The 25,650-nt window shown below is 39.9% G+C and overlaps 1 protein-coding gene across 21 annotated transcripts in view; it reads left to right on the top strand.

Annotated features, from left to right (window-relative positions):
* LOC143373925 (uncharacterized) overlaps nt 1-25,650 on the top strand; it is a 476,822-nt gene that overhangs the window by 381,201 nt on the left and 69,971 nt on the right. For all 21 annotated transcript variants that reach the window (XR_013086560.1, XR_013086561.1, XR_013086562.1 and 18 more), the window contains one exon: nt 1,747-1,852. Coding sequence is in view for 18 of the 21 variants with exons in the window: in XM_076821632.1 (XP_076677747.1) it covers nt 1,747-1,852 (106 nt within the window). In the remaining 3 variants the exon portion in view is untranslated. The remainder of the gene's footprint in view (nt 1-1,746; nt 1,853-25,650) is intronic.

Here is a 25,650-nt window from a genome sequence, read left to right as displayed (position 1 = left end):
ATAACTTAAATAACGACGAATTGGCAGGGTGAAATTTTTTTTAACGGGAACATAACAAATTTTGAGAGGCAGTGCTTAGGTGGGTACAACTATACCCGGTTATTGACATAAGGGTTAATGGCCCAACTGGCCCCATCTGGTCTAGGCGGTAGGTGGCGCGCAAGAAGAATAGTCAGTCACTGTAAGCGGCACGAGAATCACACCATGCGTCTCGCGACTAATTGTAAGCCACATTTTCATTTTCATTAAATTTATTATTTACAATTCAACAACATACACTTCTTACGTTGTTTATAGATTTTACACTTAAATCTAATTAAACACTAATGTCTATTTGAACCTACTTACAATTAGTTGTCTACTATGTATATAATATTCTATCATATATATGTTACTTTATGTTTAATATTCATACCATTATTTGTTTTTTGGTAAGATTATCTCCTACTTTTTTATATAAAAATTCTACAAGTATTTTGATTTATTTGAAATAAGTTATTATTCTCACTATATATTTCTTGTCATTTAAACGTTCTTTGATAGATTGAAACAATTCTATAGTCCAGACCTACACGACTTTCATGAATGAACTGTGAAGAATAAAAGATCTCTGAAATATTGTACTATGTTCGTTTGTTAGGGGTATATTTTTTTTATACACATATCTTAAATACATTTTATACATGTATTAATAATATTAATATACGGTAAAGTTGACGAAAAGCTACTTCCTCTCTGATTCGAATGACCTTTAAATATGTTGGCAAGGTCATCATTCTGAACAACATTTCCCTTTAAACTTTTTGGCGGTCGGTTTTGGTTTACGAGATATTCGCAACAAACTTTACTTAACACTAGAACTACCGAGTTTAACACCCTAGCTTTTTCTAAGGTGTGTCTACACAACAGTTTTTCAAAAACTACATTATACAGGACAGTCAATCTCATTTTTAACATCCCCAAACTCATACCGGTTCGCTACCATCTTTAAGCGGCCCCTACACGATGAGACTTGCCTCGAGACATGTCTCGAAACAGGTCTCTCTCTCCTTCTCTCCACTCAGCCAGCACGGGAAATGAGACCTCGTCTTCAGGCATGCCTCCAGACAAGTCTCACCGTGTAGGGCAGGCTTTACACGCCCGCCGCACTGACCTAACCCAAACCAATACTAATACCGTCGACTGTGAAACAGGGACGAGAAAATGATTGTTTAGTAACGTCTGTATATAGGCAGATTTCAATATATTATGCAAAAAGTTTTTTATTAATATCTCAGAAACTAACAAATACCCGAAGCTAAAATTTTATATTAGGGGTCCTCTTCCCTTCCCTCCTGAACCCTAAATATTTCGGTTCGTAAAGGTGGTTGGGTCGTACCGTAGTATATCCTTGACCTCGCGTTTTTTATTATTTTGCTCACTATACGTGCGTTATAACAAAGTCATTGGCTTCCTTCCGTTCGAATTCACGAGAATAAGTTCTGCAAACCTGTTTGCGAATTATATCTCTGAAACTAAGGCCGACCACCAAAAAGTTTAAAGAAAAGTTGTTCAGACTGATGACCTTGACAACATATTTAAAGGTCATTGAAATCGGTGAAGAAGTCGCTATTCGACAAGTTTACCTAATGTACAATGTATCTGTCTAGTGAGATTAGATTTCCTAATTTCTGCAAATTGGTCAAGGCTATTGTGAGCTGTCCTCGAAACTGTGGGACTCATTAATCGATATTGCATTATCCGCAGGGAGACAAGGGTGATAGAGGCGAACGAGGCATAACAACGTCCTTGAACGGCGAACCGTTTCCAACTGGAGTATTCCAAGGACCATCCGGTCCACCAGGACCACCTGGTAAGCATATAGGCTGTAGAATTTAAATTCTCTTAAGACCGATAGTCATACACATAATATTATATGAAAATAACACGGGGAGACAATATAGGGCGACATGATTTAACATTTTCAAAGTAATTAAGTCGATATCGCCGAGTACACAGGTGTAGAGAAAATGTCATATTCATAAGTTTAATATCTATATTTTTTCACGATTTACTACTGTGGAGCAACATTAGCTAAATATCTCGATAGACAATTTACAAATTATTTCACAGCAATACTTTAGTCAGTGTTCGTAAATAATCCGGTGCAAATTAGAAGCTGACGTTTGATTCGCTGCCGTATTTTCGTGTTGCATTTTTTATTACGACTTCTTGTACTTTAAATCTCATTTTCGTATTTTTTCTAATTGTTTAGTTACTATAAATCCTATTTTTCAATAATTCAGTATCCTAATACTTTACATGTCCTTAATATTTCAGAGGTATGTTTCAACAGTTTCCGCCGATAATACCGAAATTGTTTCCATTTACTGCACTCCATATGATTAACCCGCAATCCTCATCGTACACGTGAGTGAAAATGAATCTCGGTCAGGTCCACAATCACACTATTGAAAGAGCCACGAAAGGCGGCATTCCCATCTATCACACGGTGTTCTGTGGCGTGGATCACAGCGCCACGCTCGCGTTGCCGAGCTGTCACTGTCCGACACGTTTCAATTCCTCACTTGTTGTAACAAAATTTTTTCCACTTTTACGCTGATAATAATGCTAATGCAAAACTCATACTAATTCGAATATAATATTATGAGCAATATTCATAAACTACAAATGAACAGCGCTATCGGATGCCTTAATCAGAACGCATTCGTTTCTTTAGCGCAATAATAAAAATAGTTTTTCTAAATATCAAGTAGTTATGTTCATTATTTTGCAAGGTATAATTTCCTTATGCAACATATTCGATAGCGAATGTATACAAAGGCAATTTCTATCGAATAAAATAATGAAAAAATAATGAAAAAGAAAATTAAGTCGTTTTTAATGTATTTTCACACTTTTTGTAATCATCTAAATTATTTTTACATACCTAGGTATTAAACACATATTCTGTATGTACGTTTATTTATGGTTAGTATTTTGCGTATATATATATATATATATATATATATATATATATATATATATATATATAAGAAATATTTTACAGTAAACGCTATTTAAATGAGATTATGCAACATATTTTGCGTGCCGGAAGAGGCATTGCGCAGCGCTAGTTATTTGTAGTTATTGAATATTATTCATAATATTATATTCGCATTACTAGATATCATTTTCGCATTAACATTATTATCAGCGTAAATATCGAAGAAATTTTATTAGACCAGAAGCGAGAATTAAGGAAGACAACTGCCACTTTTTCCCACCCGTGACGCCACCAGCACACGTGTAAAACAATATGTAACTACACCCACTCCATACATTCCACAAATGAAAACTTCGCGCGCAATCCCTTCACACATGCGCACTCATGCAAAATCGCAGTACATGCGCTAGTGGCGCCCTCTGCGCCGAGCTTTGCGTCATCTTCCCCATTGAAAGGAGTTGGTTACTGACAGAATGGTCACGGCCGCGCGGCGCTCAGTGGCGCTGTGGTCTGCGGCACAGTAGAGATCCTCTAGGGAGTGATCGGTATAACCGCAGCCATCTTGGAGCAAAACCGGAAATAAACATATCTATCTCTTTCTATCAGTATTTCTGTCTCTTTCTTTTGCTCCAAATCGCGGCAACCAATCAGCGACGATACACGTTGTTCCGATCACTCCCTAGAGGATCACTACGGCACAGAATGTCGTATCATAGATGGGAATGCCATCGTTAAATTTGTCGTGGTTTTTTCATTGTGCGAGCGCGGACTTGTCCGGGATTCATTTTCGCTCAGTGTACATCAAGTGAAGAAGATTCTAGAAAGATTGCCTCAATAGTATGTAGGGTGTTTCTTCTAATTCTAATATCTAGAATGTCTCCGTTCATTTTGATGTTTCGAGAAAAGTCAATGCAGAAAATTGTTCTGATTTTCTGATACGTAGCAATTTTTCTTCAAGGTCATCAATATTTTTACAAGAGGACGGCATGCTTTCATTAACGCAGTAATGTAGCTCATAAAAAAAAAACAAATTCAATGACATAGGACAGGTTTGACTAATAGCGAATTCGGCACCCCGCCAATGGTGCGCACTGAGTGCGAATTTTTTCAGTGCCAAGATGACTAGCGCATTCGGCAGGCACGCACTGACTCTGTGCTGTTCTGATGCTGCTCTTGTTGCGCGTTCTCGTGGGGACTTTTATTGGAACGCCAATTTTTTTAACTTTTCTCTTTATTAAGGCATTTTTTTCTGGCTAAAAATGTTAATTTTTCATACTTTTTTAATTGAAATAAAAGTACATGTTTTTATCCCAAATACGGTGCCTGTTTTTAATAGCGTTCGGTAAAATCCATAGCATTTCATTTCTTTCTGAGAAAGGAAAATAAGGTTAGGTTTAGCAGGTACAGGGGGACCACTGAGGGGCACACAAGCGTTACAAGCCTGTCCCTTTTAGGGGCTTCACTTTAAAAAACACGAAAACGTTTCAAAAGTACTCATTTTGCTATTTTTTTTTTTATGAAATTAGGAGCATTTATGATATAATTAACGATAATTATCAATTTATTCACTTCTGTAAAGTACATACATATTCATTAATTACAAAATCCTTTGTATAACTTAAAAGTTAATTTTCTGTGCCGTCATTACTACTACTCATTTCTAATAAATCCATAGCGAATAAATTTCGGTCCATTTTGAAAGTAATCTGGAGGTAATTCGGTGCCATCAAACTGCACTGACTGCACTGCCAAAAACCTCAGTGCCATAAAGATTGCACTCGTGCAGTTAATTCCGTTGATCCTAATGCGAAGTTTAACTACACCAGGGCAGTTGTTGGTCATCGAATACGATACAGGATTGGGTCTTATGTACTCCAATGTAATCGATGCTAGGGAATTTGCACTGGCATCGTTCTGGTGCTGGAGCTGCACTAGTGCTAGAGCACTAAAGAGGTGAGTATGCGCATCCGCCATATTGGGTCCTCTGAAGAGAGAAGATTATTGAGTACCCGCCCTTTTGAGTGCTGTCAAATTCGCTTTATAAACCACATATAAACTAAAATGTAATAAAATACTCTAATAATGTGTCGTGCTACCATGCATCAATATCAATGACGCATATTTTGTTTATAAAGTGAATCTGACAATACTCAAAAAGGCGGGTACTCAATAATCTTCTCTCTCTAGAGGACCCAATATGGGGGATGCGCATACTCACATCTTTAGTGCTCTACTAGTGCAGTGCCAGTGCGTGTCTGCCGAATTCGCTATACCTAGTGGCCCGCGAACCACCGGGGGCACCTCCACCTTGCTGCCACGCTGAACGGCCTCCTCCATACCTACCAGACTCTGATGATCGCAATCGAATTCCTCCTTCTTTCCTTCTCTTTTCGACTGTGATCGTCAGCGTCTGGTAGGTATGGAGGGGGCCGATCAGCGTGGCAGCAAGGTGGAGGTGCCCCCATTGGCTTGTGGGCCACCAGTTAGTCAACCGGAAATATACGGAAAACCCCATTTAATATTTTGGTAGGCCTTATTATCTGTATTGCCATTTCCTCATTCTTGCCAACATAATATGTACTTATACATACCTGTAGCTGTACAGTAATTTGATGATAAGTACTCCCAACACAAATCCATGAAAACGACGTAATTGGTATAATTCGAGCAACGAAAGTTGAGGGGGGAAACAGTTGTTGAATTTACAACCGGTAAATGCTATATCAACGGCGCGGAAACTCTTCGATTGACATTTCGTATGTAATAAAAGCAATAGGGTAGGGTAGGGCTAAAAGTACCGTTGTTCGTATAAACCTATGTTAAATTTAGTACTAACAATCTCGAGATATCTGGTGTTATTTTGTATAAACTATAACTATTATGCTTTACGTTCACGGGGCAAAAAGTCCATTGCATAGGGTAGAAAGTCCCTAATATCTTTTCGTATAATATTAAACTAAATAAGTAAAAAAACTCTTTTCAAATCAACAAATATTTATTAAACCAATTCTTTTTGGTATACAATATTGAAAGGAAAGCATGACTTCTTTAACAAAAAATAAAAATATAAGTCAGAGGCTCGCTTCGAATTAAAAACTTAAAAACTTCGCTCAACTAAGACCAAAACACTATTTAAAGACTTGGCATCATTTCTTTATACTTTGTCCATCTTATTCTGAAAAGAAATAATAAAATAAATATTTTCAGTCTGAAGGTTTTTTTGCCCCAATGGTACGATATGGCCTCTATAGTTTCTACGATATATACGTTAGAAAATATTATCATTCAGCAATAAACAATATCATGCACACATTACTAAAGGAACATACAATCTTAACGTATTTGGCTGATTCGCTTTTAAGCTGTAGTTTACTTCGTATAAAACAATAAAGACGACGTATGTCTTTTAGTTTTCGATACATACTTACAATAACGAAGGCGTCGTGTAATTCGCACGAACGTTCAGGAGCGACTGGCGACTCTGTGGTCACCCCCGATTTTCTCGCCTTTTACATAGTATACTGCGAAACTCAATACATTCTTTAGGAATAGAGATTTTGAATTCGGGACTTTTTACCCGCCGGACTTTTAGCCCCACCCTACACAGCACTACCAGTATTGTAAATTGACCTACCAGGGAAAAATGATGGCTGGGCCTTATTACCCGCACTTACCTTCTGTGATACACGTGTATCATACTAAGAATGAGTGGTATGATTCAATATAGCAGCGCTGTTCAAGGTCGCTCCCGCGGGAGCGTGGGGTTCTCCCACTCTCGTCCGCGTTGTCAGGGATACCGCGCGACGCTGACCGCGAAGACGCTAGCCCGGCCAGCCCGTCATGGCAGCCTTCTCAGCGTCGCGCGGTCTTCTTGACAACGAAAGGCACGCTGTGTGAGAGAAAGATTGGAAGGGGAAGCAGGCGCGTGGGGGGCTCCTACGCTGAACACCGCTGCAATATAGGGTGTTAAAAAGAAGGTTATTAGACTATAGGGGCTTATAGTAGTACTCACCGAGAGCAGTAAAAAAATGCTTACTCAACATACCTAGGTCTTTAAATTAATCCTCCCAGTGTAAAACACAAAAGTTTGTTTCAACATTTACAAAAAATGTTCGATGTGTCTCCCTTCGATTTGCATACAAAACTGACATCTGAAGATCATATAGCAACGTACTTGTTGGGTACGGATGGTGGGAAGTGGTTGGCAAAGTTATCACACGTTGTTCAACAATAACTAGTTTATTTAAGAAATACAGTGTACGTGGCGCCGAGGCGTCTCAACATCTACTAACTGCCGCGGCCGTCGCGTCCGAGGCGGCGCTGACTTCGCAGCACGCGTAGTGATCCTCTAGGGAGTGATCGGTATAACCGCAGCCATTCTGGAGCAAAACCGGAAACAACATAACCTAAACGTTTATCTATCTCTTTCTATCAGTATTTCTATCTCTTTCTTTTTTACAGTTTCTTTCTCTGTCCATCTCAGCTTTTGCTCCAAATCGCGGCAACCAATCAGCGACGATGCACGTTGTTCCGATCACTCCCTAGAGGATCACTAAGCACGCGGTATTCAATCCCCCAACAGTACGTTTTCAAGATCCTGTTCCCTGCCTCGTATTGTACGACATGCAGTTTCTATTTGTCGTCGTAACTCCACTACATTATTTATCGTTGATGAGTACATTAAAGTATTTAAGTATCCCCACAAAAAGAAATCCAGAGTCCTTCACCGAGGGTTCAATTTAAATATCTGAATACTGAGGACTTGTACTAGGTTTGCGTCTATCAAGTAATCTTTGCCAATATTAGTTATAATCTTCTGTTGTTATGCAACCTTGAACTAATATACATCCGAACCGATTCTTCTGTCTACATCCAATTTGTTGCGAAGAGATGCGCGTACGATATCTAACACTCGTAAATACAAAAGTTGATTTTACATCGACAAGATTGATTTTAGGATCTCTGTTGATTAAACATTTTTTACTCTTCTCGATAAGAACTACAAGCCTCTAAAGTCTTACAAGACTCATTCTTTTTAACACTCAATGAAAATATGCTGTTCCGTGTAAACAGATGTTGTTGCAGAATATTTTTTTTCTTCTTGAATCGAACAATTCTTTGGTTTAACGATTTTCGCCTAATCATACAGAGTGGAGATACATACATACTCTAGGACAGGCATGCTCAGTCGGGAGCAGAAGACCTCCTTAAGTTCTAGGACCCGGATCAGAATTGGGCGCGCAACTCTTGTTTTAATCGTTATGTTCATTGCCGGAAAACTATATACACCACATAATGTCTTTTTACCAAAAAGCTTTTGTAGGAACAATTTTCTCATATCTGTACTCGCTTACGAAATATTTAATCACCAGGACTGACCCACTCATGCGAATTTTAACCAAGTTTGGGGGGGGGGGTTGCTAGATGTATGCCAATGAAAGTTTTTGGCCTCTGTGCACGACTCATTAACCAGAATGGTTGTGGCGCAGCGGCAAGCAACTTTAACCTTCATTTATTTTTCGAAAACGGATGACCATTTGTGGCTAAAATAAACGCGAAGAGTCTTCATTGATAAAGATCTATCATCCCCCAAAATTGACTTCACATTCCAGTCGAACGGACCTGATCTTCCCCTTGTCAGACGCACTGTACATTTTCGAACAATATCTGCATAGGATCAGGCCTTTGATTTACGCGAGATTAACAAAGGGTGATACGGTAATAAATTACGAATCGATATCCACAGAAACGCTTACAGATCCACGAAGTAAATGTAAATGGCATACAGAATAGGGAATTCGAAACTATCACTTTAACTTACGTTAATATTATTGTCTATACACAAAACTAGATTGAATAAAAGTTGCATGGTTTCAGGGAGGTCATGAAACAAATGATATGAAGTATTTCCATATTGGGAGTAGAACATTAGTATGCGACACTAGCGGTCGGTACGCGAACTAGTAGTAATGGCCGACGCAAGTATACAATTTATTTCGGTCTACCAATTTTCACAGTATCGACGAACTGTATGCAGAAATAAATGTTGTGTAACAAATTGTCACGCTACAATGATCTCAATTGAAGTTTTCATAAAAGTGCCAAAAAGTGGAGCAACTAAAATTGTTCACATTACATACTTTTACATATTCCAAAATTGTGTCTAAATGTATTGTCAACATTTTTACTGTAAGAAATAACTTTGAAATAAACTTTTATACTACTGGATCCATATGAACGTATAGTAAAAGGTATACCTGCGTCGTCCATATTTGTTATGTTACACTAGCGCCACCGTTCCCGCGGTGGTAGATTTCTTTGCCAATAGGTGAACGCGTTTCGATGATATGATGGGCACCTTTGGTTTTTTCAAATGAGAACATATAATTTTTTTAATATCTGTATTGTAATACATATTTATCTGAATGCAACTGCCATGCGGTTGTTGTAGTTAAGCTCTACGGATAGTAACAGAATTAAGGAACAAAATGTACGCAGAAGTCCCGATCACAGTGATTGATATGATGTAGTGTACCATCGGGTTAATGTATCGGCCGTAAAAGTGTTCCAATGTAATGTTCATCACATAACTTTAGCCAAGTAGTGATGGGCTCTTCTTCTTGTCATTTTGTTTTTCCTAGAAACAACCACTAGATTCAAATCAGAAGCACAAATCTCGCGATCTTTGAAACACCTTCACGCAGGCATATTTAGTTTGATACATTTCATGCCTCCTTTACAACCATGAAACTTCTATTTGACTCGTTTTTCCCTACAAACTATAGTGATAAGTTCAAATGTCCCACCATTAGTATCAATTCATTTTTACACTTTGAATGTTGCAAGGTTTTGAAAAATAGCTCGCTCGCACTTTGAAACTTTGAACACATGCTGACACTAATAAAAATGTAAATTACTGAACCTACATATGTATTTTCCATTTGATCTTCATAATAGTATTACTAATGAATGAATGATAGATTTTTTTTGTGAAAATAAGTCCAAATACGACTGTATTATCATAGTTCGAATCACTTTCAAATTCTGTAGACTCTAGACCACTTATACATATAGTTAAAAAAACATAGCCCCATTGAGGCCGAGTTCAGGTTCATTTTCATCAGCAGAATCTCATAAGTCTTCTTGTGAAACTTTCGCAAAGATCTAATGAAGAAAACAGAAATTAAACCTGCCGTTAATAGATGGTTCAACGGAGACTTGACTGCTGCGAGTGCAAAAGGTCGCCAAGACGACAAAACACAAAGTGAATTCAAAGCTTGGTTTGCTTTCAAAGGAAACATTCACAGACTCTCGCACAATACTTTCTATATTCTATGCTTTCCAGAAACTATTCACGTAAAAACACATGAAAACCGTGTACATAATGTAAATCCCAGAGCATGAAAACATGCTGTAGCCACTCAAAGCGTTAAGGTAAAATAAAAGTCGTACTTTGAAAGTATGTTCTGCTAAATTTGACGGACTTCTTAAACCCAAGTATTTTAAATCTATAGATATCATATTCTGAAAAGGTCGAAATCAGTTTATCTGAAATTTTTAGGAAATATTTTATACAACTGTTCGGTGTTAGTTACACTCGAGTTTTTCTGATAATTGGGATCGTTTCCTTTTCTTAATTGAAAAACCAGGGAAAAAATACAGTAAAATTAATATTTTCGTTTTTAATGTGCACAATTTTAATTTGAAGAGATAATTTTTTACTTCTAGCTACGTAACTACCCTACAACCCCATTTTAGATTACAAATTCTTGCTGTTTTTGTATTTCCAATGAATCGTTTGCGCAATGCGCAACATTGTATTCACCGCAAACTATTTCAGAAGAAAACGTTGAGTCGTGATGACTATATCTCCGATATTTTAAGAAGTTATTGCGCAGAATAACCCTTTGAAATTATTTTAAATTCTTTTCAGCAAAATATCTATCTGTTTTATTTATAACTGTTTCACAGATTTTCGGAATAGACGCGTGGGAGCAAATGTAAGGGGTGATTCTAGGCACCAGAATAAGACGAAAATTAAGAATAACGATATTGCGGTATAGGCTTCGTTTGTTAGTCATAAGCGTTTGAAGATATGCAGCGTAGGGCGGAAATCCCGTACGGGTCAAGCTATTTAGCGGAGGGGAAACGCCACGCATGCGCGCGATGACGCAAGATGGGAAATGATGGGAAACGAATCGACGCCAGCGCCAAGCCAAAGCAACTAGCTAAGTCAAGTGAGGCCGCAGCCAACCAGCGTCGACAACCGATTCCCCCGGCGACGCTGGTTGGCCGCGGCCTCGCTTGACTTGACGGTGGCGCCGTTTCGTTTGCCACCTTGGCGTTGATTGGTTCGACGTCGCGGCGCCATCGCGCGCATGCGTGGCGTTCCCCCACCGCTAAATAGCTTGACACCGTACGAGATTTCCACCCCACGCTGAAAATATGCCCAAAAGCAGGCAACACGCGTGCAGCGGTGTACAGTGCACACGGAGCAAGTCAGGCGGGGGGACAAGCAATGGTAGTCAAAGCCAATGTCGCTCGGAGTTACTCACCTCAAAGAAGCTTGCGACGAAATTTATGGTACTCGACATAGCCACACGATTCTGCGACATTTAATCCAAAATTGAATTCCACCAGACCTGCCTACTCGGTAAATCTATTGTTTCCATTATGTCCACTGTAGTAGAGCTGTTCAAGTACTTGAATATTCGGGTAGCTTGAAATCCGGACCAAGCTGAAACCCGGTTTCCGAGCCGAGCCGAATACCCGAATGAACCGAGTGGCTTGAAAGAAGGCTTAGATAGTACCAAGTAGCTTGAATTTTTCATGCGGCCTGAAGGAAGCGGGCGGCTCAAACAGAACCAAGCGGATTGAATTATTTCAAGCGGGCCGGAAGAACCGAGGCGGCCCGAAAGAACCGAGGCACCCCGAAAGAACCGAGGCGGCCCGAATGTATGTCTGTACATTGTACATCGAGCAGATAGGTTAGGAAATAGGTTAGATATACTTAACCCAATTATAATATAGACTGCGGAAGTTTATGTAAATGCACTGTTTTTATTGGAATGACTTAAACAAGCGGGACTTCGACAGGACTATGTTTCATCATTAAGAGGATGTTAAAAATATATTTTCGATTTTACACATTTCGCATATTCTGGATATACGTTGCACATTCTGCATATTTTTCATATTTTTGCAGATACGGAATTTGTTTACAAATTAGCTTGGTGAATCTCGCCATTAAAATTTAATAGTTTCATACGTTAACAAGTTTAATAATTCAATAGTAGGTACAACGGCTTGATACGTATAATATATAATTATTACAATATAATCATTAGTATATACAGTCTTATAAAAGAGGTTAAATATAACCCCCTGTTATCTTTTTCAGCATATTTGCATATTCGCGGCATATCATAATTGCATAAACTTCCGCAGTCTATACTCCCTGTCATTTAAGAAGGAACCTGCCGACTGACGAGTTTAGACCGGTTCTGCGCAGGTTGACGCTCATTGATGCCGGGAGACGCCACTATTGGCTGTACCCCCACCAACGCTTTTTCGGAGCCAATGAGCTCAAGCTACATGCGCGAAACGGGTTACTTCTTAAATGACAGGGAATATGTAATATAATTGGGTTAAGTAAATCTAACCTATTTCCTAAACTATCTGCTCGACGTGCAATGTACAGACATACATTCGGGCCGCCTCGGTTCTTTCGGCCTGCTTGAAATAGTTCAATCCGCTTGGTTCTATCCAAGCCGCTCGGTTCATTCGGGTACTCGGCGCGGCTCGGTCGTTCAAACCGAGTTAGACTCGGCTTGCTTCTTCCGAGTATTTGAACAGCTCTACACTGCAGTCCACTGTGTTATCGAGACACACACGCGCAGAAATCATAAAAAATACAAGAATCACAACACTCCAAAGAAATAAAAAAAATATCTGATCCCTGGACTAAAATGTGTACAAAAATTGAAAAAAGAACATAAATTGATCTGCTTTCAGTTTTGCTGGATTCGTTCCGGAGGCAACTGTTTAGTCGACTCCTAGCATAGCATAGTATATTACCATTGGTGCCTTGAATTATGTTGTTCCAAGCAGACTGTTTTATTTTATTTTATTTTGTTGTATTATTATTTTATTTGATTTAATGTATTTATCTGTAATTACTTTGTATTCTAAAGGGTTTTCCCGTTTAAATAATAAGAGTAATAATAATAAAACCCGCACTCAACACACAAACAAAATTAGATTTACACACACTCAGACCATTGAAACTGATAACTTTTAATGATTGTCTACTTCGACAACATAGATAGATCTGGTGTAATTCAACGATACCCTTCAATTTCGGATTAGAGTGGCAGCATCTTGTGTCGTAAATTTCATTGCAGCTTCTCTGGTTGCAGGTGAGTGACCCCGTGCGACAGTAGCTTTGACTACCACTGCTCGACCCCTCGCCTGACTTGTCCCGCGTGCGCCGCTGTATGCGGATTGCCTGCTGTCAGGCATATCTTTAAACGCTTATAACTAACAAACGACGCCTCAAACCCTATATCGTTATTCTTGATTTTTGTTTTATTCTGGTGTCTAGAATCACGCCATAAATTTATTCCAACGTGGAACCGAACACCGTGTATATCCCTCCAGGCTTCTTGTAATAACTTTCATAGATGTTGTTTAGATGTTGGACACTGTCTCCTAACCAGGGAGTCGAGACTGATATAATTTCGGTGACGGTGACGGTGACAGTCAATGAGACGATCGAAATAGTATTTACGGTTGTTTCAACCGGATTGGTTAAGAGTTTCCCCGCAACCGAAATCGATGAGCGACAATTATTTATTAAGAATTTCCTCTCAACTGAAATTCTTTTAGAATTACGGTCAATCGATATTTTTGAGAGATAGAAATACGGTCAACCTAAATTGTTAAGAGATAAAAATACAGTCAACCAGAATTTGTGAGAGATAGGAATATGGCTGATTTAGATTTGTGAGATAATTTGTTACAATCGCGATCACGGCCCGTAAGTCGTGACACCCGACTAGAATTTGTAGATCATTTTAATTATTTTTCATCACGTTTGTAACCTAACCTTTAATTTTTTGCTTTCCACGGCGAAATACATAGTATACATGAAGTAATTTATAAAAAAAATTAATCGATTTAATTTATAATAAACTTTTAAAAATAAATTTACATTTATTAATTTGTTAATTTTCTATAAATAATGTTATAAATAATTTAAATATTTTCATGAATAGATGATTTATAAATGAAAACAGTTAATGAAAAATATATTATAAGGATTAACAATTTATTTTTGAGAGAAAAGCACTCAATTTCCAGGAAAATGACTATAAAAATATCTGTCAGTTGCTGATAATGCAAAAGTTTTTGGGGGTGTAAAGGATTAATGCTAATAGCTTCTATTAACCACTTCTAGTAAAATAATACATAATTTATAGTTTTAAATACAACAATGTCTCGCTAGATTGACGCAGTTTGGGATCGATTGTGTCAGAGTAACTAATAACTGCAAAGGTCTGATTTGAAGAAGCCGTAGCCGTCACGAAAATGACGGGCAATGTGAGCAGTTAGAACAGCATATCGTCCCAGTCTACTTAGCTGGATTGAACCCAAGACTCAACCGTTTCTCTCAGAATTACGGTCAGACATTCGCTCATTTGGTCAGAATTACGACCAAAATATCTCTCCCATCTTACAGTACGATCAGAGATTCCTAATCGAAGTGCAATCGGTCAGGCATTTCTGTTACTTCTCAGAACAGAGGTGTACAAAGAGCCGCTCGGAGCCGGAGACCTCTGCGATTCTGGGCGCCGGGTCAGAGCCGAGCGTGGAGCGGAGCAACGAACAGCTTCACGCTTGGCTCTGACCCGGCGCCCAGTATCGCAAACAGATCTTCGGCTCCGAGTGGCTCTTTGTGCACATCTGTCTCAGAGTCTCGCACTATTATGGTCAGAATTTCCCTCATCTCTGACTGCGGTCACAGAGTATTGAGAGAAATGTAACCGGTCATGAATTCCGATCTGTGCTTCGATCTCGACTTCCTGCTTCTAATCCGTCTGTCCATTTCATCCCATAGGAGTTTTATGGGCTTTAGGTCTGGAGATTCTCGTAATTCTGATAACCAAATCATATCTTTCAATATTCTTTTTTTTCTTTGTTCCGTAGAAATTCTTCACAAAGTTTAGAGAAATGTTTTGGGTCATTAGTTTGTTGCATATAAAGTCGTTGTCAATTAACCGTTGTGCAGATGAGATCTTGAGTTTATTCGTTTTTGTTCTTCTTTCTTTAATATATTATCTATTTCAATTAGATCTCCTGTTCCATTAAAAGAAAAACACCCCAAATAAAAAGTAACTCCCTCAGACACACTGAGATAATAATTTTTCGTGGATCGGTGGCCGGAGACAAACTTACCTATTTGTTCCAAATAATTTAAACTTTGGTTCATGAGTTTACAATATATTTTTCATTTTATTTTGTTCTCTTGGAAGTGGTTTGCGAATTCCATATGTTTGGGCAATTCCCATTTCCATTTAAGAATTCCTCTGGTCATATTAATAACTTTCTGAATTTCTGGAGCTGTGACGCGTATTTCCCTTTTAAATATTACCTCGGCTTATACACCTGCGAATCTAGATATTCGATCTTCCTGACTGTGAGCAGTTAAGCGCCTCATTAAATCCTGTTGTTTCCCATCGTATTGCACTGTAGCATGTGGGAATTTCATTTTATTTGCAATAGTTCATAACGACATATTCTCTCGACGTAAAGTCATGACAGCATTTGTAATTTCGGTCAACAATATTTGCCCTTTTCTAATGTTATAGCTGGTAATTAAATGATTCACACTCGATTATTGCACTTTCTGTCTTTTAAATATACAATTGTTTACTTTGATGTTTAAAACATTTCATTGGCAATAAAACAATAATGCTCCTAAACAACTTTCAAACGAAAAGTTGAATAAAAGTTCTTAATGTCTCAACGATTTAATCACATAAAAAACAAGAACAATAGCCGTAGGTACGTAAGAATGGAAATGGTAAAATTGTCCATATAATAAGAAAAGGTTGTGGTTTATTCTATTTTCTCTTTTGTCAAACATACGACACCTGAGTATGATAAGGAAGAAAATTCTTTTGAAAATAAATTGAAACAATACAAATTTAGGAATTATTAACACTTTGAGTGGCAACGGGGTGTTTTCACGCTCTCGGATTTGCATTCTGTGCATGGTTTTGGCGTGTTTTCTCGTCGATATATGTATTATGGAACGCATCAAAAGTACTGTCGAGAGTTCCCGAATATTTCTTTCAAAATCAAGCCTAGCTCATCCTTATATCTCGTAATTTCTATATTCTGCATCAGATTTTCGTGAAAGTATCGCCAATGGTTTGGCGAAGTTCTGCTGACGAAAATAAATCTAAATCGACCTCATTCGGGATATTTTTAATTATATATGATGTATAAATTGGTCTACTGCAGGCACAGCCAATAAATGCGAAGAGGACAACTGAGCATCCCTGGTCTACGCATTTCGGAAGCGAGTCGAATTGTGTATAGTGAAAAATAGCATGAGTAGAGTCATATTTGCAGTTATTTTTATCGGAAAAACCTCGTCCATCCATTGGTAATCCTATATAATAAGACGCTTAAGATATCTGTTCGTTTATTAGCAAAACCTGTTCAGAGACCTTTTTTCGTACTTCCCGATTACCGAAAAGGTTTAAATTCAGCATGAAGTTTTCTAGGCACCCAATGATACCGTAAAAATTCCAAAATGGGTAGTCCTGTGGCCTAAAACAGGTATTATGTTTATCTTATGGACCCTGAGGGTTTTAAGCACTGCTGAACACTAAGTTTTGGTAAGTCTTCATAAAGAACAGGAAGAACTCAAAACGAGACAGGTACGTACTGTAGCTACCACAACAGTACCCGAAACTTGGAAAATCGGTATTTCGTTTCTGGGGAGGGGGTTCAAATCAGAGCTCTGCAACGGGCGGATTTGATACGCCCGTCACCCAACTGTATCCCGATGCGCCCAAACCGCCCCAACCCGAACTTTCACTAAGCCGCGTTACCCGCGGCTAACCCGGCCATACCGACCCGACGCCGCCGAGCGCTTATCCGACCCGCTCGTACCCGCGGCGGATGAGTCGGATCATCCTTGATTTCTAACCGCCCGAGGTGCCCGAACAGTCACTATAGTCTGATTTGCGAGAGTTGAGACCTGACGCGGGTCCCTCGGACGCAGCGTGGTTAAGGAGGAACCAATGATACGCTATGGATTGCGTGCGGCGTAGCGTACCATTGGTTCCTCCTTAACCACGCTGCGTCCGAGGGACTCGCTTCAGGTCTCAACTCTTGAAAATCAGACTATAGTCACGGGTAAGAGCGAGTAACAGTGTGGGCAAGAGCGAGTCGGATACGCGTGGTAACGTCATGTCTGGCAACTGCTTCGGGCGTTTTAGCCGTCTCCGGCGTTCGGGAGTTTTGGGCGTTCGAGTGTCTCGGGCGGGTAGAAATCAACGATGATCCGACTTATCCACCGCGAAAGACGGCCGGGTAACGAGCGGGTTGACTCGCGATATACCCGCCCGTTGCAGAGCTTTGGTTCAAATGCCGCCGAGCACATACGTGACTTAGGCCCCCCGAAATGCGCATACAACCCAAAAGTTGTAAAATTTCGTATTTCGCAAGGAAAATTGTTTCTAGGGAGGTTTCCAACAAAAATTGCGCTTCCCTTAGGCGTCTTATTATACACGGTAGTAATGCCTGGCGAAGACAGGCTAAAAAACTAGCACTCTCATAAAGGTATAATGGAAAATATAGAAGTTTGTAGCGAAACTAGTCTTCATAGTGGAAATAGTATTAAGATATAATTTTAAGAAACTCCCGCGTGGAAGTACAGAGCCGTAGACACCTCCGAAGTGTAACAACCACAGAGGTGTCTCCTGATTGGTCGAAGGCTGCGATGCCAAAACACATAAAACGGGTCGAAATGAACCCCGAAGTCAGTCAACGTCGAGTCTCTAATGAGTAAGTACGGACTACCTGATCTGAACGTCCAGAACTTTGGTATACCGCGTACCTTTTATTACACCTTCACTCCCGCAGCCTGTGTGCATTTATGTACATAGACTTTTAACCTAAACGTGTAGGATATACCTAAACTGTGCACTGTACAAACTATTGGTGCTTTTTCCGCTCAAGGTCAAACCACATGGAGTAGTTCATGCCAGAACCCTTTCCCAACGCTTATCACTTACAAGTTTTAATTTTCGTATGTGTCAAAATGTGTTCAAAGTGCGGGGCGAGATGGACAAACCTTTTCCGATAGAAGCGGTTTCTTGAAAAGTTCTGAAGGATTTGAAAGCAGGGCTTGAATTTGTTCCGAAAATAACAGTTTCAAACTGTTATATAAAGGTTCCGATTGAAACAGTTCTATATTCTGAATAACTGTTATGAAGGACCTAAATGTCAGACTATATCACTTTAAGTTACGGTTCCTATATTAGCTCCCATATCAGTTCTATAACCGTTATTTTGTAGGTTCTATATACGTTCCAAAGCGGTTATAGAACCGATTTTTGTAACGTTTGTACAGAATTTTACAGTAAACGAAATCACAAAATATCACAGCTATAGATTACTGTGTATAAGCAAAATTGTTTAAAAATAATTATTATTATAGTCTCGGTATAACCCCGGTATGATTCAACCATCATAATGAACCGAAATTTTTTAGGGCTTCGAGGGGAGGGGAAAGGGACCGCTAATATAAAATTTTAGGTTCAGGTCTTTGTTAATTTCTGAGATATTAATAAAGAACATTCGGCATAATATATTGAAATCTGCCTATATACAGACGTTACTACAAGTTAAGTTAAAAGTTGCAATCTAATTCAAAAAGGAAATGATGGTAGTTCTTGCGACCATTTATCCACATGCATGTATGTTGAAAGCAACATACCTCAACAAAGAAATTTACAGTTGACCACGTGCTTCGGATACTCGAGCATCGCCTTAATAGGATATGTTCGGACGATCGTTAAGGAAATACAATGGGTGGATAACTCGTCAGTGGATGTACCCCACGTAGAGAAAAATGGGTCAAGTTAGGAGTATTTCTTTATCATGATTTGTCGTTAGCCCATAGAGTACCTAAAGTACGCCAAAGTAATACTGACCAATGTAGTATGTACAGCTACATAAGTAGTAGAAGGAAAGATACAAAATTCCAAACTCGCCTGTTTGCAGCGCAAAACTCGGTTAGATAAGCATATGATGTTACAATCCAAAACCCAATAAGCAAGTAGTACTGCAAGTCGCCATCAATAACGGAAGCGAAACTGGATTAGTTTGTGAGGATCGTTATCCCGAAATGTGCTATATTCGCGACTAAAAGCTCAATTAAAATTTTCCGAGTTACATTTAGACCAGGTAGTTCGCCAATGCAATGTGTTCATGAAAATGTCGGTCTGTAATTTGGACCCGACAAGCATGTTATCATCAAGCAAAACATCGATTGTGGTCGGATTGAAAAATTAAAAAATATAACTCGGACCCATCCCAGCCGCGATGTCAGTCCAAGACTAGACCCATATGTCGCAATTGCCAATACTCATCCATAAAATGTCTACACACCCAACTCGAATCTATAATACTGAGGGGTGAATGGAATAATGAAAGCTAAGGTCTCTTTCACCACACTCCTTTTAATACGCGAGAAAAGGTGATACTCAGCGAATCAGTGAACAAACAATTTATTACTCTAAACGGCGCGAGTCGTTGCCACTACAGGCAGTTCCAACGGAGTGAGGGCGAGCGTCACCTCTGGAGGCTATTTATACAGCCCTCTCAGAGGGACGCGTCCCTCAAGCGACGCCGAAAACGCGCGGCAAATTTTGGCGCGAAAAGCGCGTCCCCGCGCTGGAAAAACCCTGACCTGGGCGAGCCTGGCTGCCAGATGCATACGTGGCCATAGCCTGACTCACCCAGGCCCACGGGGGAAAATCCAAGCAACCGAAAAGTCGCGTCTCCAATATGGAGGCGAAGTAGTGAATAAACCGCTACAATACTATGGCACAGCATCGGAACTTGCCAAATTCAGAGTAAGGGCTTCAATAAAAAGACAGCTTTATAACGTAACGTCCGCCCGTTCGCCTGTCATCGACTGTAAAGTAATCTACATAGATTTGCTTCTGCAAAGAGAAAATTCAAATGCTTGAAATATCATCGTATAACTCCTGATGCTTGTGCAACTCAGACTGCAGTAAGTTATTTACGAAGACGCCGTGTGCAAGGTTTTCCATTTAAGACTGGCGGCGCTCGCGCGAGTCAAATGAGAACAGCAACAGCGTCGCACGCATACTTACTACTACAATCATATGTCGATACATTCGCCATCTATGGGTTGTTGCTAAAAGTATAGGTTTGTGTAGATGCCAGTAGAGAGTACAAGGCGCTTTTGGCTGTTTCCCAAGATAACTTTGCAACAAGCATTCTAAAATTCTCAATTAGTTTCTGAGGAAAAATCTACGATTCAAGTTACAACACTAATTGTGCACTACGGTAAAAATCCGCGCGCACCGCCAGCAAAGAGAAGGCATACTAAGAGGCGACACTCTGACGAAGAAACCAGTTTCAGAGAGAGACGAAATGCACAAACAATTTAAATGTCCATTCGGTAGTCCGAAAGAGGAGGGATAGTAAGACATAACAAGAGGCGATAGTAAGACGAAGATATACAGCTGCCTATACAACCAATTTAAAGGGACAAGCCAACGAAGAACTTCAAAGATACCGCTCGGAGTGTCGCCTCTTAGTATACCTGCTCTTTGCCGTCAGTGAGGTTTACCACAACGGAACAGTGGTAAAACGGCTGTCGTTTTCTTCCCCGTCGGTTACGTCAAATGTAAAGTTATCAGGGGAGGCAGCCAAAAGCGCCTTGTGCTCTTTACTGGCATCTACACGAACCTATACTTTTAGCAACAGCCCATAGATGGCGGATGTATCGACATATGATTGTAGTAGTAGGTATGCATGTGACGCTGTTGCCGTTCTCACTTCTACTCGCGCGAGCGCCGCCAGCCTTAAATGGTTACCCCTATATCCAGGTATGAGAAGCTGTAATCGACACAGGCGCTCTACACACCTATCCCGAGTGCACCCATTTCAACAAACTCTTCTATGCAGTTGAGTTATCCTGGGATTCTTGCTGCACACCTCTGGGACCAGGAGGTTTTTGTAATAATCTAATCCCATAATCAATTCGATCACACCGCTACTCTGGTTATTTAGATCTCCAAAGTCCAGGCTCTACTTGTATGAATCTCCAGTGGGAAAGATGATTCGCTTCCATGGCGTATATATGGATATACATTCGATATTACAAGCATCTATATACATAGATGTTATGTAACGAAGAATATTCGGGATCGTGAAAATCTTGTAACTCAAAGTTCACGCGGGTGCACGTAACTCTTAGCAGAATGTCAACCACTTCAATTTCCGGAATGTACGCAAGCCGCGAGTTATACCGGAGAGGTTATACAAAAAATTCGATTATGTATGTCTCCTTCCAGTGTGGACTTAATACCAAGTATTGAATGTGCTCCATTGCCATTTTGGACGCATAGGTACATGAACGAAAACCATTTGCAAGAATGATCGTTTGTGTAATAAATGACAACCAAGAGTTCGTGCAAATAGTTATTGCCATGCTTGGAAGAGGGGTTATCTGTGTTAAGCTATTTGCACCGTTGCAAGTGGGCATCGTTGACTCGGCAATAGGCTGAGTGGTGTCTGTGATGACAAAAGGAGCAGGGGGTGCAGTACGCTGACAGGAAGAGAAAGAATAACCAGTTTGGAGGCACTTGAAGCAATAATTGCATTCCCACGCACATCGACCAATTTGCAGTCAAGCCACTTTGTCTGAGATTGAGAAGGTCTTTGAATGAGCGCTCGGGATGCCGGTAAGGTTAGGTTCGCGATCCAAGAATGCACTACGACAGTACGTCAATTTATTAAAAATGCACAAGGGCAATGAGCGGGAGAGTCACCAGAATACACTGAGTGTGATTTCGTCTCGCAATTCTATTAATGCGCGAGGCGCCTATCAACGATCTACGCACTACCACATGTGCTTCACCCGCAGCGGATTTACTGTCATCTTTTGAGCGCGAGACAAGGTGAAATTGAGAGTAAGCTTTGAGCTTACTGATCTATGCGCGAGTAATAAGCTAATCAAGCGTTGAGAAAGTGAGACACGTGGAAACAGAAATTCGGCACGTACGACACGACTTTATCAGAACACTGTGATAACAAGAGTGAAATCAAGATGGACGCGAGCTTCTGCTTCTCGAACGATCTCAAGGCCGATCGAAGCGGCGTGCTGATTGATGCATTGATCGTAGATCCGCCGCGACTTCCGCTCTGCAGGAGGTGCTGCGATGAGAGTGACTGTGGCGGCGAGTGGAACTACCACATTCCCAAACACACGCACTTGATCCAGCGACTGTACTAATCTAAACCCAGCTAAACTCAGTGAGCCTTAGACCTTTTTCATACGACGACTACGATACGTATATCACGATTCGCTCGTGATGGATACCGATAATACATACATGTATTGCCTACTGGAATCTGACATCCGCCACCATGACATCTGGTGGTGAAAACTAGAAGCGCTTGTGGAGTACATCAGTCCCCGGCCGTTTGTATGCCGTTGCATTGGAGTGCGTTGTTCTTTGCGTTTATACAAAGTTCAAGTTTCCTACTTATTTATATTGTTTATTGATATGGAGATCGAAACTTCTTCTCCACGTTCTAAATCTAAAGCAGAATTAAGTGTGCAGTGAGAGGATGTGAGAGTAGAGCAAACAAAAGTTTGAATCTGCGGTTCCACTGTTTTCCAAAGCCAAATAAACGCTTTGTATACAAGGAAAATATATTTAAAGAAAATGGTCCACTTAAAAGCATGGAAACTTGCATTAAATAATTCAGACGACGATTCGGTGTGATACAATATCACAATATTGATTTTCGGTATCTTCGGTTGCTTTCTTTGCATTCAGGCGACTAACGAAACATAGAAACAAATCGTAGTATTCACACGGCAGCTGCAGTATCGCTCAGTTCGCTCATCACAGTATTGTATACATAGAACTATTCAGCATGGAGAGTGCTATAACGATAAATACCCTGATAGCCAGATCTGGCAGCAGAATCTGACGTCAGAACTGCAGCAGTCTGTGTCCGCATTTGGCTGCGTTCTGATGTGCAGAGCCTGAGGTGCAGTGCCTGATGTCAGATGGACAGCAGATCGACAGCAGATCGACAGCAGATTTCGCCGTCTGCTAGCAGGGGGACCAAGCTGTCTTTGTTTGGCTGAAGTTTTCCCGTTTAGTTAGCACCGCATTGGTAGGAGGCGCTAGGTACATCACACACACATACCTACGTGTATCAGTGAGCACGACACACAACCTTTCGACGTTGGTGAAATGTTACCATGACGACCGTCGTCATTTCGAAATGTTTGGCGCAGACACGAGGAAGTGTCCTCACTTTCCCTGGTTTACCCTTTCTAAGGCCGTCTGACCATGGATTGTCGCGTCAGTGACGCGTATGCAGCAGATAGAAGGATAAACATTGAAATTGAATATTTCTTCTTTTCTTAGGAAAAGAAAATATATTCAATTTCTTTGTATATCCTTCTATCTGCTGCATACGTGTCGCTGGCGCGACAATCCGTGGACAGGTTTAAAGTAAACGGTGCATTACACGTATACACATACACATACGTCCCGATTCACACCAATTCACACATTCACAGTTTAGTACGCACCTCATTGATAGGAGGCGCTACAAATTCTGCTTCAACTTTCGTAAGAGGGAAGCTTGGCCCCTCTGGTCTGCTAGGCACAGCAACAGCGCCATCTGAGGTCCAGAATTACCAAGCAATTGCCTACAGATGGCGCTGTTGCTGTGCCTAGCAGACGGCGACATCTGCTGTCGATCTGCTGTCCATCTGACATCAGGCACTGCACCTCAGGCTCTGCACATCAGAACGCAGCCAAATGCAGACACAGACAGGTATATGTTTCCATGATTGTGGGATAAAAGTGATTCCGATTATGCATATAAAGCGAAGAGGATAAATGCCTAGAGAATGCCTTCATTAAAGAATGTATGTTTCACAGACAAGAAGATATTATTAACTGAAAAACAAAGGATCGACACCTAGCTACAAAATTGGCAAACGTGAATCGCAATATCGCGTGAAAGAGGTCTTACAGCTTGAACGGTTTAACGACCTACATTCAAGCTACTCGAATTGAAATAATTACTCAAATCCCTTTGAGCTACTTGAAAAGCAATAAGCTACTCGCATCATTTCATATCATTCGATTAATCAAGGATCTCATAGGAATAAAATGAATCGGTAGAAAAAGAGGTTATTTCAAGAACAGAAGTCTTGCTATATCTTAAGAATAAAAAAAATGAAAAATATATACCTACCTAGTATATACATTAATGTCAAATAATGCACGCTCATGGTTTTCTTCTTCATCGCTGCTAAGGACAATTTAACGAAAGCGTTTTCTTTATTGCAAAACATCGTCATCTTTTAAACTTTGTTCTTCAACATAAAGATTTCTAGGTTCTGCTTTTTCCTAAACATTTGGCATTTTCGTTTGCTTACTTTTTTATGGCAGTATTTCATAAATTTTGCAGAGTGGAACATTTTTTAAGTTCTCTTTTGAATTTTGCGCATCTTCCAGTAGTGGAAAGGTTCGAATCCAGAAAATAGAATTCCTATTGCTCATCTAAGTTTATGTCTTCCTGTGTGGCCTTTAAGGTAAAAGTTTGAATCTTAGAATTTTCTAACCGTGTTAGAGCGAAATCGTATTTTTACAGAGTCGTGCTATACAGGGGTTTCCCCAATTCTCTAACGGTGTTAGAGTAAAACCGTGTTGTAGCAATATCGTGTTATACGGGGATTGGCTTATAATTACCTAAAACATGATAATAGTTTGACATTTGCACGACGCATCCTCGAGGACCATATTTCCTGTGGAATAGGAGTGAACTAAGCATATAATAATCTATATTGTAAGACCCAAAATTAAACATCCGAAATATCCGTATTTCTTATTCTGGCCCATAGTTTACATAAACAAATTTTGCCAGAAAAATTGGCAAGGGAATCTTAATTTTTACTATATGTTGTTTATAGAAATTAAGTTTTCTAAAAGTTATTTAGGTACCTAAAAACCAATTTCTCCTTACACCGAATAGTTCCCGAAATATTCTACTAAATACATTTCCAACACCCAACATTGAGGGCTGTTTTCATTCCTTTGGTGATGACAATTGTCGATAAAAAACGTGTCTAATTTTTTTGTAAGAGCTACTTCTCGCAATAGTTTCATCAAAATTGGCATGTACGGGATCGATATGTTCCCTTGTTAGTTCCAGAAATAAAGTTGTCGTAATTTATCGGAGAACGAGGTCGGGAGTTTGCAGCTATACCTAATTCCAGTTTGTAGCATCGATTCCATTGCCTCTGCAGATTCTCTAGGTCAGAGCAGGCGATCTCCACAGAGAATTTAGTCTTC

Source organism: Andrena cerasifolii, chromosome 10 (genome assembly GCF_050908995.1).
Source record: "Andrena cerasifolii isolate SP2316 chromosome 10, iyAndCera1_principal, whole genome shotgun sequence".
In the NCBI taxonomy this organism is placed as follows: domain Eukaryota; kingdom Metazoa; phylum Arthropoda; class Insecta; order Hymenoptera; family Andrenidae; genus Andrena; species Andrena cerasifolii.
This window is presented reverse-complemented; position numbering and strand designations above follow the sequence as displayed.